The following is a 15,975-nucleotide window of genomic DNA, read 5'->3' as shown; positions in this document are numbered from 1 at the left end:
ATGGTGAAGGCAAGTTTATAAAAGCTAATTAAATGTCCTAATTAAACTAAGGCCTAATCCTGTCTGTGAAAGTGGGCCTAAGTCATTAGTCTCCGACTCCATTATGTCTTGAAACAAAACCCCATATGTTGATCATTATATATATATAGAGAGAGAGAGAGAGAGAGAATGTTGAAGTTTAGTTCACCCAAAAATGAAAATTCTGTCATTAATTACTCACCCTCATGCCGTTCTACACCCGTAAGACCTTCGTTAATCTTTGGAACACAAATTAAGATATTTTAGTTGAAATCCAATGGCTCAGTGAGGCCTCCATAGCAAGCAATGACACTTCCTTTCTCAAGATCCATTAATGTATATTTTAAATCAGTTCATGCGAGTACAGTGGTTCAATATTAATATTATAAAGCAACAAGAATATTTTTGGTGCGCCAAAAAACCCCAAAATAACGACTTATTTAGTGATGGCCGATCTCAAAACACTGCTTCAGGAAGCTTCGGAGCGTTATGAATCAGTGTGTCGAAATCAGCGGTTTGGAGTGCCAAAGTCACATGATTTCAGCAGTTTGACGGTTTGACACGCGATCCGAATCATGATTCGACACGCTGATTCATTACGCTCTGATGCTTCCCGAAGCAGTGTTTTGAAATCGGCCATCACTAAATAAGTCGTTATTTTGTTTTTTTGGCGCACCAAAAATATTCTCGTCGCTTTATAATATTAATATTGAACCACTGTACTCACATGAGCTGATTTACATATGTTTTTAGTACATTAATGGATCTTGAGAAAGGAAATGTCATTGCTGGCTATGCAGGCCTCATGTGATTTCAACAAAAATATCTTAATTTGTGTTCAGAAGATCAGCTAAGGTCTTATGGGTGTAAAATGGCACAAGGGTGAGTAATTAATGACAGAATCTTCATTTTTGGGTGAACTAACCCTTTAACTGAAGAAAAAAATATATTTTATTTTGGCTATTTGCCAAGGCAATATTTCTCATTTTCATTTAGCTAGTTAAACTCGATGTAGGCCTACTAAAAGAACTAAAACTAAAACTACATAGACATACCTAAAAAAAAAAAAATCCTCACATAATAAAAACAAATCAATGTTTCAGCAATTATCAATGCCATTGTTTGTGCACAAATACTACATTACACAAAATGTTTTGAGATTTTAATTTGGCTCCACAGGGGATTTGCTTCTACTATCTTGATTTTACAGGTCACTCCAAATCACAGGTGATATCTCCAGGTTTGCAGTGACTGTGGGGCGATTCCATGATTTACAGAAGTCCACAAGTTCCGCTGTCTGGCACTTTTCTAATTGAGGAGGAGGACACCTGTTTTCCACCTCTCGTCGCTCTTGTAATAAGATCCTCAGCAGAGACGCTGCTTATAAATGTCGCGGGATCAGCACAAACACCACGAGCCCCCACAGCCACGTATATCCAGAGGCCGAAACCTTACCTCGACTCTAACCTTTCACCGAACACAAAGGAAATGCGTTTTATGTACACGTATCTCTTCATTAAGGTAAACACGGGAGAGGGAGGGACTTCCTAAAAATGACGCTACCCGGAAGTCAAGTACTCTTACATTCTTGAGCGAAGCTTGAAGGGTAGACGGGAAGGAAGTTTACTGCTGTTTAATTTAAGGATTATTCAACGTGTAATCCACATCAGATTCAAATAAATGATTTGGGTTAGTTGAAATGGGACATAATCTTTAAAGCGACGGAAATATGAATGTACTGGCAGACTAAAGAAGACGGGAAACATGACAGAGTGTGAGCGCGCCTGGACTCATGTAAGTCAGATATGTTGGCATTTTTACGCATCATGGTGTTGCTTAACCTAAGCTCTCATGGGTGGTAAACAGACCGGTTAGTCTCTTACTGTAGGCAATTGTGTTTGAGAGACTTCTGGATGAGCTACAGGTGAGATTATTGATCGACGGACGAACCTTCTTGATAATGCCTTACCATATTTGCGCGTGCAATACTAATGGGAAGGTACATTTCGAAATGCATAGTCAAAATATAACAGCGACAACTGAGATCACACCTTGAAATAATACTACTTTCATAATTAGGTTTAATGTACGTATTTTATGCTATAACAAGTCACAATAATTTCCATAATTTAAATTACACTTTAGCTATTAATTAAGTTTTAACCCTCTACCGCACGCTTTATGATAAATCTATAAAAAAAAATTTTTGACTCTTTTTCTTTTCTTAGAATGGCTTAACTTAAAGTGCTGTAAAAAAAAAAAAATTGGAAAAAATATTATTTTAAGATAATTTTACTTTATGATATGTTGCCATATGGCAACAATGTACAATAGTGGAAGTAAATTAGAATAAGTGTAAGTGTATATAGTTAATATTTTTCCTCAGAAATGTTGTTTGTATTGAATCAATTGGTGCTATTATAAGCTTTAGCAGTAATTATAAACAATACCTTATACTTATTTTCCAACATCTTGTGCTTTTCCATTCTCTTTTGCTGAATAATGCCTTATATTCTTTGAATTTCATTACGTTTTTCGTGAATATTATTTAAATTGCAAATGTAGACAGTTAAAAACAAATTTAATACTGTTCATCATGTATCATAAAACATTGACATAAAACCAAAAACATTGCAGTTCATGAAAATTCAACATTACGCAATCTTATGAGAGGAAGGTTATGAACATGAACCCCCATAATCCTTGAAACTTCACCTTTTTTCTGTACGAAACTTTAAAAAGCATTTTTTTTCAGAGGTGAGCCACATGTACACATCACATTTGGTGCTCTTCACCCTAACAATACACTTACAGCCACTTGCACCTGCCTTTTTGAGACACAATGGTAGGTCAGTGGTAGGTCTGGGCCAGTAGTACTGGCTGTGGTGGCAGATCTCTGATGTTGATTTAATCCATAAAACAAATGTCATGGCAGTCCTTAACATACGACTAATCAACATTATATCACTAGCATTAATGTTGTTATTGTTACAGCTTAACAGACTGCAGCTGATCTTTGCTAGCTATCTAACCTATTATAATAATGCCTTTCCATTATTGCGCAGACATTTTCTCGATTTACCAAAAACTAATTTCATAACTTTTTTGAGTGATGAATATGTCATCATACCTTACCTGAGGTCTTCTCTTACCAACAAAAAAAACTAGAATGTTCTGTTAAAGAGACGGTGGCAAGGAAATGAACACAAAGAGTATGTTGCCATATGGCAACACTATGTGGTAGTGGGTTAAATATTTATTTTAAATTATTTAAATTAAGTAGCAGTCATATAACAGATTTTGAAGTACAAATATGTAATGTAGTCTCGCTATTAATGTGAGAACATAAAACATTATCAATAATAATTATATCAAATGTTTAAAACAGGATTACACTGCAGTACACCACTGTCAGTGCTTCATTTCAAATACCCTAATGCATGGATTATCAGACTGCTGACATTTTTTTATTTTATGAAAAACAGAAATTAATTGCTGTGAGATCTTGTTTGCTGGACTGCCAATTTCCCTGCTGGGAAAATAAGGGGAACTTTTTTTTGTTTTGTTAGGGAAATAAGGGGCTTTTCTATTAAAGCGTACCAGGGTTATTATAGTTAATATAAACACTTTTGTTACTTGAAATAAAATAATTGTTAACTAAAGAAAAAAATAATAATTTTATTTCCGCTATTTGCCAAGGCAATTTTTCTCATTTTCATTTAGTTAAACTTCATGTACTAAAAGAACTAAAACTAAAATAAAAACTACTTAGACATAAGTTTTTTCTAAAAAACTCACTAAATGACAAAAACAACAAAATTATGAAAACTTTAACTAAAATGAAAATATGAAAATAATACAAATTCAAATTTAAAAAAAACTATAATACTATCTTAGTGATACTAAATTAATGTGTACCACATGTCGTTTGAGATTTCAGAGAATAAATTGTATAAGGTGAAAATGTACCACATTGTAAATAAAAACTATGCTACACAGTAAAAATGTACAGTTCTCACCGTAAATGGGTACACCCCCTTTGAAAAGTAACATTTTAACAATATCTCAATGAACACAAATACAATTTCCAAAATGTTGACAAGACTAAGTTTTATATAACATCTGTTTAACTTATAACATGAAAGTAAAGTTAATAATATAACTTAGAGAACTAAATTTTCAGTTTTACTCAAATTAGGGTGATGCAAATATGAGTTCACCCCACTGAAAGCTAAATTTTAGACTACAAATGTCTAATTTAACAAGAATTCAACCACAGGTGAGTCTAATTATTCATTACACAGGTGTCCAGCAGACAGTTGACTATAAAAAGGTGTTAAAACCCCTTCTCATTTCATGCTGTCAGCAATGGCACCACATGGAAGAGAAACGTCACAAGACCTGAGAAAGAAAATAATTTCTTTACACCAGAAAGGTGAAGGTTACAAGAAGATCAACAAAGCTTTACTTATCAGTCAGAATACTGTAGCAAAAGTTGTACAAAAATTTTAAAAAGATGGAACTGCAACATCTCACAGATACGTCCAGTTTGCCCATGGAAGTTAACACCTCGACAGGAGCGTCTTCTGATGAGAAGGGTTGAAGAAAATCAGCATGCAAGTTCAGTGCAGTTAGCTAAAGAAGTAGAAAGCCAAACTGGGGTGACTATTTCCCGTGACACAATACGGCATACACTGCAGAGGAATGGCATGCATGGGTGCCGTCCACAAAAGAAGCCTCTCCTAAAGCCCAGGCACAAAAAAAACCCACCTAGAGTTTTCCAGGGCCCATGCTGACAAAGATGAAGACTACTGGGACTCTATACTCTGGAGTGATGAGACCAAGATAAATGTTTTTGGAACTGATGGCTTCAAAACTGTATGGCGTCGCAAAGGTGAGGAATACAAAGAAAAATGCATGGTGCCTACAGTGAAACATGGTGGTGTCAGTGTCCTTATGTGGGGCTGCATGAGAGCTGCTGGTGTCGGGAGCTGCATTTCATTGATGGCATCATGAATTCACAGATGTACTGCTCTATACTGAAAGAGAAGATGCTACCATCACTCCGTGCCCTTGGTCGCCATGCACTTTTCCAACATGGCAATGATCCTAAACACACATCTAAGGCCACTGTTGGATTTCTGAAGAAGAACAGGGTGAAAGTGATTCAGTGGCTCCTGATCTGAACCCAATCGAACACCTATGGGGAATTCTGAAGAGATAAGTTGAGCATCACTGTCCATCCAGCATCCAGTCTCTAAAAGAGGTCATTCTTGAAGAATGGAAAAAGATAGATGTTGCAAAATGTTGCCAACTTGTTCATTCCATGCCTAGAAGATTTGGTGCTGTCATTTTAAAGTCATGGAGGCTATACAACGTACTAGTTTTTGTTGTGGGGTGTACTCATTTTTGCATCACCCTAATTTGAGTAAAACTGAAAAATGTGTAATCTAAGTTATATTATCAACCTTACTTTCGTGTTATAAGTTAAACGTAGTTTTGTCAACATTTTGGAAATTGTTTTTGTGTTCATTGAGATAATGTTTAAAATGTTAATTTTCAAACGGAGTACTCGTTTACGCTGAGCGCTGTATAATGCTTGACTAAATTTAAGTGTTTTGCATTTAGATATTTTTACATACACCCAACAAATCCACTCAAATTTTGCACCAGTGAAATGCAAAAGAAGTGGATTTTTTTCCATTCTAATCTGTAGTTTGTAACATTCACACTTGTATGCAAAAATGATTCAAATGAGAAAAATACTGAAGCTTTCTCATGTGTTTGGTTGTAAAACATAAATTTAATATCCATTCAGTACAGTTGGCAAACATTACATGTGACCTATAATCTTGCTTATTTTACAGGCTCTGCTGAAAGTCACTGTGTCACTTTGGACTGTAACACCTATATCAGAATCCTGAAACCTGGAATATGTCTTATTTTCACCTTCGGTTGGTTTAATGTTCCAAATTTCTTTTATTTTTGTGACAACTGATCGAAAAATATCATGCAAAGCATGTGAAAAAAAATTAAAAGATCCACAAGACTCTTCTTGTTCATCCATCCATCAAACCTTCCTGTTCTAAATGCCCATTTCATATCTCCATCCATTCCTTCCTTCCTGAATCCTCTGTCCCATCACGCATCAGGCCATGCTCCGCAAGAAAAGTTCTCTTATCATTTGTGGTGCTTTAATATTTCTGGCTTGGAATGTCATTCTTATTTTTGTCTTCTTGAGACGCCCTTCCACTCAAGGGTCTCAGGACAGCCATGGTAAACCTGGTAACACTGGGGACACGGCCGGAGGAGGCAAGTTTGGAAATATTATGAATGAGGTGATGCGCGTAGTTGATGCATTTGAAGCTGAACTTGATTCGCAGAGGAAGATCCTATTGCAAATCCAGAACCGGTGGTCAGTTTGGGAGAACAAAGGCAGTGTGACAGCTGCTAAGCCAAATTCAGAAGTAAAACATTCACCTCCGGTGGTCATCCCTATTTTAGTCATTGCCTGCAATCGTGTGACAGTGAAACGCTGTCTTGACAAACTCATTGAGCACCGACCTTCAGCCGAGCTCTACCCCATCATAGTGAGCCAGGACTGCGGACACGCAGAAACGTCTGACGTGATCGCCTCGTATGGCAGTCAGCTGACCCATATCAAACAGCCTGATCTTTCAGATATCTCAGTACCTTCACAACATAAGAAGTTCCAGGGTTACTACAAAATCTCTCGGCATTACCGTTGGGCACTCAGCCAGGTTTTCAACACCTTTTCATACTCAACGGTTGTCGTTGTGGAGGATGATTTGGAGGTAACTTCCTTTTAATGCATGTTGTTTGTGTAATGTCTAATTAAAGGAACAGCTAATCCAAAATTCAAAGATGATACACAAGGAGAATTTTGTTTTTTTAACCATGCAGTTAAAGTGGACTGAATTATTCAAGCTTCAATAAAACTGTAAAAGCACAAAAAAGTGTAATGGTTGAAATGAAAATGGCTGCTATAACTATATGCAGTGTTGGGGGTAACACATTGCAAGTAACTTGAGTTATGTAATCAGATTACTTTTTTCAAGTAACTAGTAAAGTAATGCAGATTATTACGCAAACCTGCAATAATTAAATATTACACAAATATACTTTATGTACTTAATCTCACTTTAATAACCAATGTCTTTGCTGCCGACCTTCGATGATCCATTTGAACCATACTAAGCAAAAATTACTTAAAGGGATAGTTCACCCAAAAATTATCCCATGATTTACTCACCCTCAAGCAATCCTAGCTGTATATGACTTTCTTTTTTCAGACGAATACAATCAGAGATATATTTAAAAATATCCTTAGTCCTCCAAGGTTTATAATGGTTGTGAATGGGGGGGCTGCGTTTTGAAGCCCAAAATAATGCATTCATCTATAAAAAAAAGTAATCCATACGACTCCAGGGGGTTAATAAAGGCCTTCTGAAGCAAAGCAATGCGTTTTTGTAAGAAAAATATCTATTTATAACTAGGGCTGGGCGATATATCGCATGCGATTCAGGTGCATTTTGTCAGTAAAGCCGGTTCCCTGATTACCGCTAAATCACCATCACCTGCTTTCAAATGGAGCGGCATTTAATAGACAGAGCCGTAGTTCACTGATAAGCTACGCAACATTGCGTTCATTATCGAAGGCAATTCATCTGCGATATAATGAATGCGATATTGCGTGGCTTGTGCGGCTCTGTCTATTAAATGCCGCTCCATTTGAAAGCAGGTGATGGCGATTTAGCGGTAATCAGGTAACCGGCTTTACTGACGAAATGCGTGTGACAATTGCATGCGATATATCGCCCAGCCCTATTTATAACTTCATAAATTCAAATAACTAGCTTCCAGCGCACGACCATACGCAGAATGCGCAAGTTTAGGCGATTTGGGTGGACGATTAACCTTTGACCCTGACTTAATGACGAACGCGGAGGCACAGAGGAGAGAGCAAAACAAAACACCGGTCACGAATTAGAAGTCTAAAACGAGAACTTTTGAAGTTTACGATAAGCTTACGATACTCCTACATCCTGCGTCATACATTATGTCAGCGGATTACTCATTTGGCACATGTCGACCTTTGCATTATGCGTACGATCATCCACCGGAAGCTAGTTATTTGAATTTATAAAGTTTTAAATATGGATATTTTTCTTACAAAAACGAATTGCTTCACTTCACTTCAGAAGGCCTTTATTAACCCCCTGGACCCTTATGGATTACTTATTTTTTATGGATGGATGCATTATTTTTGTCTTCAAAACGCCCCCCCCCACCCCACCCCCCCATTCACAACCATTATGACCCTTGGAGGGCTAAGAATATTTTGAAATATATCTCTGATTGTGTTTGTCTGAAAGAAGATAGACAATGGGTGGATGAGGTGGAAGACACATTACCGTTTCCACCTGGTATTTTAATCCGTCCTTTTTGTCCACTTTCAACCACTTCTGTCCTGAGTTGGTAAATGGGTGGGTGAATGTAAAGGTTTTTTCAGATCTTTTGATCTAATGGATGAAATAATCTTGCGCAATTTACATATGAATGTGCATAAAGACAACGGAAAAACATACGGAAAGCAGCAGCTCTTGTTTCTGCTTTGACAACCTCAAGACCGCGCCAAATGCTGTTTTAAATCCCGTCTGGTTAGTGCACTTCCCATTAGATCAGTAGGCAGAGATTAGGCGTTCTTTTGTGGTTGTTCGAACTCATTTGATCAGGTGAGTGTTTCCACTACGAAAGGCAATCCAGTCTAATGTGTTTTCGACTACCTCTGGAAATGGTCGAAAGTGGACAAGCTTAAAACGCTTTACACCCCATTTATACCAGTATTTTAGTGTCATCCACTTGTGATCCGATTGACCAAAATGCATCTTAATACCAGGTGGAAACAGGGCCTTAGATAAACATCACATTTGTGTTTCATTTGTTTTTATTTTATTGTTGAAGTAAGCGTGTTGAACTTTCTTCTCCTGCATCCTATTCTTCTTCAGTCCAGAATGGCTGAACAGCTGAAAAGTCAGCCCAGGTGAGAAAAAGTAACGCAAAAGTAATGTAACATTACTTTCCATAAAAAGTAACTAACACAGTTAGTTACTTTTTAGGGAGCAACGTAATATATAGCAATGCATTACTTTGAAAAGTAACTCTCCCCAACACTGCATATATGTATGTATGTATACATAGATATATATAATGTATGTTGTTATTCACTGAAAATGTCGATAGCTGTCCTTTGTATGTTCATAAGAGAAGCAGCAATGTCTTATTTGTGAATGAATCATTCTTTTCAGTCAGATCTTTTCAGAGAATCAGAGAAGACGAGTTTCAGTGAATAATTATTTAAATTTCCTCTTGATTCTGACACACAGCCATTGTTTAACTTCAGAAGACTTTGCATTTTGCACATTTAGCCTTAGGAACCACATTATAATACTTTTATGGAAGCTTGTGCATCCATTTGCATCCATTTTTGCATATTTTTTTTTTCAAGCTTGAAAGCTTCAGCACAATGTTCAGAATTATTTTGTTGATGATATGTTTGATCTTTTTCTCCAGGTGGCCCCTGATTTTTTTGAGTACTTCAGATCGCTTCATCCGATTTTAAAATCGGACCCAGCTCTGTGGTGCGTGTCTGCCTGGAATGACAATGGCAGGGAAGGATTCGTGGACCCTGGAAAAGCGAGCTTGTTGTACAGGACAGATTTTTTCCCAGGATTGGGCTGGATGCTCACAAAGGATCTCTGGGCAGAGCTCGAGCCAAAATGGCCAGCCTCGTTTTGGGATGACTGGATGCGGCACCCTGATCAGCGCAGAGACCGGTCCTGCATCAGGCCAGAAATTTCCAGAACTTTAACATTCGGCAGGAAGGGTGTGAGTTTGGGGCAGTTTTACGACAAGTACCTCCGCTTTATTAAGCTCAATAGTGAATTTGTGCCTTTTACAAAAATTGACCTGTCGTATTTAGAAAAGAAGAAATATGATGAGAGCTTTGAGAAGGAGGTTTACGGTGCTTCGGTTGTGACCGTGGAGGACTTGCAGAGTGGGAAACTGTCTGGGTCTGGGCCATTTCGGGTGCAGTATTCTAGTCCTGACAGTTTTAAAACATTTGCTCGCAATCTTGGGGTAATGGACGACCTGAAGTCAGGAGTCCCTCGAGCTGGGTATAGAGGTGTAGTTACTTTCCTTTTTCGTGGAAAGCGGGTCTATTTAGCGCCACCTGCTGGTTGGAGTCAATATGATCCAAGCTGGAGTTGAGGTGGGCTGTGCCTACCTCACAAGATTTACATGTTATGCGTTACCATCATTCCCTTCACAGCATTCATGAGAGTAATTGTCTTAAAGTTCCATTGTGCTGCTTTATGATGGAAAAACTTCCAGAAGGGGTTTCAGGATGAATATAATATGATACCAAAGACAATAACAGATTAATTGATCACTCAGACTTTTTTTTTTTACTCAGGTTTCATTATTTGTATGTATATTGTCAACTAGGATTTATTTGATAAATTTGATTAGTCACATCATTAAACTGACAGATTAAATTGAAATCTTATACCATTCAGTTGCACACATTTTTTCCTCACAAAGTATATTTGTTTAGGAACTGAAAATGGGGTAAATGATTAAAAAGTAACACTTATTTTTTTAAAACTGTGAATACTGCTCTAAGTGCCTATAAATGTAGGATGTTTTGATTCACTTCTGTGTACTGTCTTTATGAAATCATGTGTATGGTTCATAGCATTGTGATTGGAATATGTTGAGAAAAAAACACTTATGTTTTGTGTTTTACTTATACTGGGATTTTCTGAGAGAAAAATAAATGTTTTGTTAAATTTAATTTAATGCCTCATTATTTCTTACTTATACAATATTAATAATAGTACAGTATTAACAACTATGTTATTCATATGATTTAGATGACAACATGCAGTTTATCGTAAATTAACTTACATTATCACATTATTATTTTTTACTTGCATTTAGCAGGCTTACAAATAAGGACACATACACATATATCCTATATATATATAATATATATATATATATATAAAATGCATGTTATTTTTTATTTAGTACTGTCCTGAGTGAGATATTTTACATAAAAGACGTTTACATTTAGTTCACAAGACAAAACAATAGCTGAATTTATTAAAATAACCTCATTCATAAGTATATGAACCATTGATTCTCAGTGTGGTTACCTGATGATCCACGGCTGTTTGTTTTGTGATGGTTGTTCATGAGTCTCTTGTTTGTCCTGAGCAGTTAAACTGAGCTCTGTTCTTCAGAAAAATCCTCCAGCTCCTGCAGATTTCATCAGTTTTCAAGCATTTTTTGCATATTTGAACCCTTTCCAGCAGTGACTGAATGATTTTGAGTTTCATCTTTTCACACTGAAGACAACTGAGGAATCAAACACAACTATTAAAAAAGATTCAGACATTCACTGATGCTACAGAAGAAAACCCAATGCATTAAGAGCCGGGGGGTGAAAACTTTTGAAGATCAAGGTAAATTGTATTTAATTTGCCTTCCGGGAAACATGCAAGTATCTTCTGTTGCTTCCGAAGGGCAGTACTAAATGAAAAACAATGATATTTAAACAAAATAAGAAAAATGTAGACATCTTCATCCTGTTCAAAAGTTTTCACACCCCGACTCTTATTTCATCATGTTTCCTTCTGGAGGATTTTTCTGAAGAACAGACCTCAGTTTAACTGATCAGGACAAACAAGAGACTCATGAACAACCATCACAAAACAAACAGTCGTGGATCATCAGGTAACCACACACAGTATTGAGAATCAATGGTTCATATACTTATGAATGGGGTTATTTTAATAAATTCTGCTATTGTTTTGTCTTGTGAACTAAATGCAAACATCTTTTATGTAAAATATCTTACTCAGGACAGTACTACACAAAAAATAACATGCATTTTGTATGATCTCTCTTATTTTATTAAAATTCACATTTTTACAGATTCTGCAAGTGGTTCACATACTTTTTCTTGGAACTGTATATATATATATATATATATATATATATATATATATATAGCCTATATATGTGTGTGTGTGTGTGTGTGTGTGCAATGACAATATACATATATATATTTGTACATATATAACGAGAACGACATCCAAATAATTAACAACATACTAATACAGAGGGTTTACAAAAAAATAAAATAAAAAGATACATTAAAATACTAAAGCAGTTCAAATTTTTACTTTTCACTTTAACTCTAGCAAATAAAATTGTATATCTAACTTAGATGTTTTGTTGTCAATACACTTAAGAGAATCAATAAACAAATGAAAAGCAACCATTAACACCTTAAAACAATGACTCTTTTTGCTTTTGTATATGTGAGGTTTGCCAATTAAAAATTATTATTAGCCACACAAAAGACTCATTACATACGTCAGTGCGCTCCCACGCTATTACGTTACACGCATGTTGCATAACGATAACTACAGTGGCCCAGAGAGTCCTAAAGGGCTTGGTTTCGTGTTTTCTATTTACCTCACTTGTGTATCTCATTTCGAATTATTGAATGGCGGAAGGAGTACGATGTTAGCCATGGGGTAAATTTGTGGCAAATTAATGGACTTTAGACGATTTTTGGTCATGTAATCTCCATATTACCTTTCATGAAACTTTTAAACTCGTCAATCCGGTTTATTTATTTGATGATAGTCATTTGCAGTAGCGAACAAGCTAAACTTGAATAGAAATGAAGGAAGGCAAAGCCATTTAAGCTAAGGGACGCTACCTTTCTTTTTCGCTTTCGATCTGATAGTTTAATCGACAACATTTGATCTTGGATATCTGAAGAGGCCTGCAAATGGATCCAGCGGCTTTGCGTGAAAGTCCTGCGGGCTCAGGATCCACTTCAGTGGAGGAGCGAGGAGGAAATCAGACGGAGGAGGAGGAGGTGGCTGAGGACGGTAGAGAAGCTGATGGGGAATCCGAGGAAACAGAGATGGAGAGTAAAGACTGCGAGAGGTCTGAATGTCACGATGAAAACTCACTGAATGGAAAACTGACAGAGGAGGAACTAGATCCCAGAATCCAGGTAAACTGACCTTCAGTCATCACATTGTGTTGCGTGTGAAAGACAGGTTCACTGATGTTATTGATATTTTATAAAATATTTTGATCTAAAATCAAGCAGCCCTCAGCAAGACATATCTGATATCTCTTTATCAAAGTCTTAACTAATAAATGATTAACCAATATCATATATAATGCTTAACAGATTTAAAGTTCATGGACGTTCAGTTTTGAATGTATGCAAATCAAAATTCCTTGATATTTCGTTTTGTATGTGCACTATCGATCAAAAATTTAGACAAACATTTGTTCTTTATTACTATTTTCATCATTGTTATGCCATTAAAATTATATGTTTTATTTTCTTTATAGAATCTAAAATGTATTTTTATTTTAGCTTATTTTAAGTCCTTTTCTTCCTAGATTCACCATCACCACCCTTCTGGATGTGCATCATAACATAATAATAATAATAAATAATAATAATAATAATAATGTTAGTTATTATACCAAATGTATTTTCGTGACATTATTATAATCTCAATAACTCTTTGGCTTCTGGGTCACCTTTATTTTGTATTGAACCACAAATGAAGATCATTTACTGTTGGGCGACTGTCATCTGTTGTGTTTCCGTGTTTAGGAGGAACTGGAGCGTCTGAATGAGGCCAGTGAGGAAATCAACAAGATGGAACTGGAACTCCAAGTATGTGGAAACTTCAGAATGTTCAGAATCATTTTCTGGCCCTGGTGTTCTAATGCAGGATACCGTTCATTCTTTTTTTGGACCACAAAAAGAGAAATCGACCAGCATGAAGCTTTAAAAAAAAAAATGTGAAAGTTTCACAGAATAGTCCCATGCAACACGTTGTATATTCCAAGTGTTCTGGCGGTATACCATAGTGTTTGGTAAAAACAAACCAAAATTTAATGTATTATTTAAAGGTGCCCTAGATTCAAAAATTTTATTTATCTTGGCATTAGGCCTGCACGATTCTGGGAAAAATATGAATCACGATTTTTTAGCTTAGAATTGATATCACGATTCTCTACAACGATTTTTTTTCTCATGAAATGTAATGTTTATTGCACACATGAACCATGACAAAACAAAACAAATTGGAAGTACCAAAAATATTTGTTTTGGCACCTATAGAACATTGCACATCACCACAAGCCTGTAAACATAGAGGCTTCAATGAATAGAACTACCGCGCTCGCTCGACGAGTGAAACACGAGACTAGCGTTCACACCAAACGCGATTAGAGCGTCAAATTCGCGTCTACCGCGTCTAGTTTGCCGCTTGAACATTTTGAATGCATTCGCGCGTAAAAAACAAGCGTTTGAAGCGAAATTGACACGCGTCCGAGGCGAAATCCGCTTCTTGTGGGAGGGGCAAGTGCTAGGCGGTTGTCTGTTTGCAAGATGGCTGATGTTGATCGTGCGTTCATCGAGAGAGCTACCGCTTTGTATTTGCTCTGGAGAGCAGAACAGCGGCGTAGAGGTCAGCGTCGCGGGAAGGCTGCGGGTCGATAAACGTGTAAGTTACGTGACTCAAAAGTGAAATGTGTATTTACAACTTACCAGGTAGCCCAATCTCCTCACCGACACTCTTCCAAGCGAGGTCCTTTTTATTCCTGTCTGAAGTGTGAACTTGTGTCATAAATCTGGGTGACTGCTCACTGATAATATCAGTCGTTCCTCCATTTTGAATGAGTGACTTCGGGCGGGCCTGCCGCCACAGCAGCAAGCAGGCTCCTGATTGGTTAACGCGGCGCGAATTTACGCCAAAGTTCAAATTTTTCAACTCGGGCGTCAGACGCGAATTCGCGTCAAACGCTAAATGCACAAAAAGCACCATTCGCGCGTATCGCGCGAAACGCTCAATTCGCGTCATTTGCGCGAACTAGACGCGCGAATGACGCGAATTCGCGTCTTCCGCGCCGCGCTAAACGCCTCATTCGCGCCGTGAGACCTCCAGACGCGTGTAAACGCGTCTTTACATTGACTTAACATTGAAATCATTCGCGCCAGACGCTCTATTCGCGTTTGAGAGCGGTCCTTTCAAAATAAAGGCTGATTTTTTTTTTTTTTTTTTTAAATCGAAGTCATTTAAAAATTAAATCGTGAACAGGGTGAATCGAGATCGCGATTTTATAACGATTTATCGTGCAGGCCTACTTGGCATAGTTAAATAACAAGAGATCAGTACATGGAAATAACATACAGTGAGTTTCAAACTCCATTGTTTCCTCCTTCTTATATAAATCTCATTTGTTTAAAAGACCTCCGAAGAACAGGCGAATCTCAACATAACACCGACTGTTATGTAACAGTCGGGATGTACGCCCCCAATATTTGCATATGCCAGCCCATGATCCCAACATTATTAGACAAGGGCAGGACGTCTGGATGTGCACAGCTGAATCATCAGACTAGGTAAGCAAGCAAGGACAATAGCAAAAAAATGGCAGATGGAGCAATAATAACTGACATGATCCATGATATCATGATATGTTTAGTGATTTGTAAATTGTCTTTCTAAATGTTTCGTTAGCATGTTGCTAATGTACTGTTAAAGTTACCATCGTTTCTTACTGTATTCACAGAGACAAGAGCTGTCGCTATTTTCATACGCGATTAGACATGCTGCATGACGAACACTTTGTAAAGAACCATTTTGAGGGTTATATTAGCTGTGTGAACTTTTTTTTATGTTGTTTAAGGCAAGTGCGAGCTCTTGGGGCGTGGAGCACCAGATTTAAAGGGACACACACCCTGAATCGGCTCATTTCTAATTATACCCCAAAATAGGCAGTTAAAAAAATTAATACAAAAAAATCTATGTATTTTGA

The 15,975-nt window shown here is 37.0% G+C and overlaps 2 protein-coding genes across 2 annotated transcripts in view; both read left to right on the top strand.

Moving 5' to 3' along the window:
* The first annotated feature begins 1,567 nt into the window (after window positions 1-1,567).
* On the top strand, window positions 1,568-10,896 carry mgat1a (alpha-1,3-mannosyl-glycoprotein 2-beta-N-acetylglucosaminyltransferase a). The gene is made up of 3 exons (XM_067365672.1): window positions 1,568-1,812; window positions 5,886-6,833; window positions 9,613-10,896. The coding sequence occupies exons 2-3, from the start codon at window positions 6,174-6,176 to the stop codon at window positions 10,309-10,311; spliced, it is 1,359 nt and encodes a 452-aa protein (XP_067221773.1). The 5' UTR covers window positions 1,568-1,812; window positions 5,886-6,173; the 3' UTR covers window positions 10,312-10,896.
* A 1,663-nt stretch (window positions 10,897-12,559) lies between these two features.
* The window catches only part of sh3bp5la (SH3-binding domain protein 5-like, a), a 13,415-nt gene continuing 9,999 nt past the window's right edge, over window positions 12,560-15,975 (top strand). Inside the window, exons 1-2 of the mRNA XM_067365942.1 lie at window positions 12,560-13,141; window positions 13,763-13,825. Coding sequence (XP_067222043.1) covers window positions 12,911-13,141; window positions 13,763-13,825 — 294 coding nt within the window. The 5' untranslated portion in view covers window positions 12,560-12,910. The remainder of the gene's footprint in view (window positions 13,142-13,762; window positions 13,826-15,975) is intronic.

This window comes from Chanodichthys erythropterus, chromosome 17, assembly GCF_024489055.1.
Source record: "Chanodichthys erythropterus isolate Z2021 chromosome 17, ASM2448905v1, whole genome shotgun sequence".
NCBI classification, from domain to species: Eukaryota; Metazoa; Chordata; class Actinopteri; order Cypriniformes; family Xenocyprididae; genus Chanodichthys; species Chanodichthys erythropterus.
This window is presented reverse-complemented; position numbering and strand designations above follow the sequence as displayed.

Excerpts from the sequence above, each read along its gene's own strand:
- mgat1a (XM_067365672.1), top strand. The coding sequence starts at position 6,174 with ATGCTCCGCAAGAAAAGTTCTCTTATCATTTGTGGTGCTTTAATATTT. Across the intron at positions 6,834-9,612 it reads TTGTGGAGGATGATTTGGAG|GTGGCCCCTGATTTTTTTGA; the intron begins GTAACTTCCTTT and ends CTTTTTCTCCAG.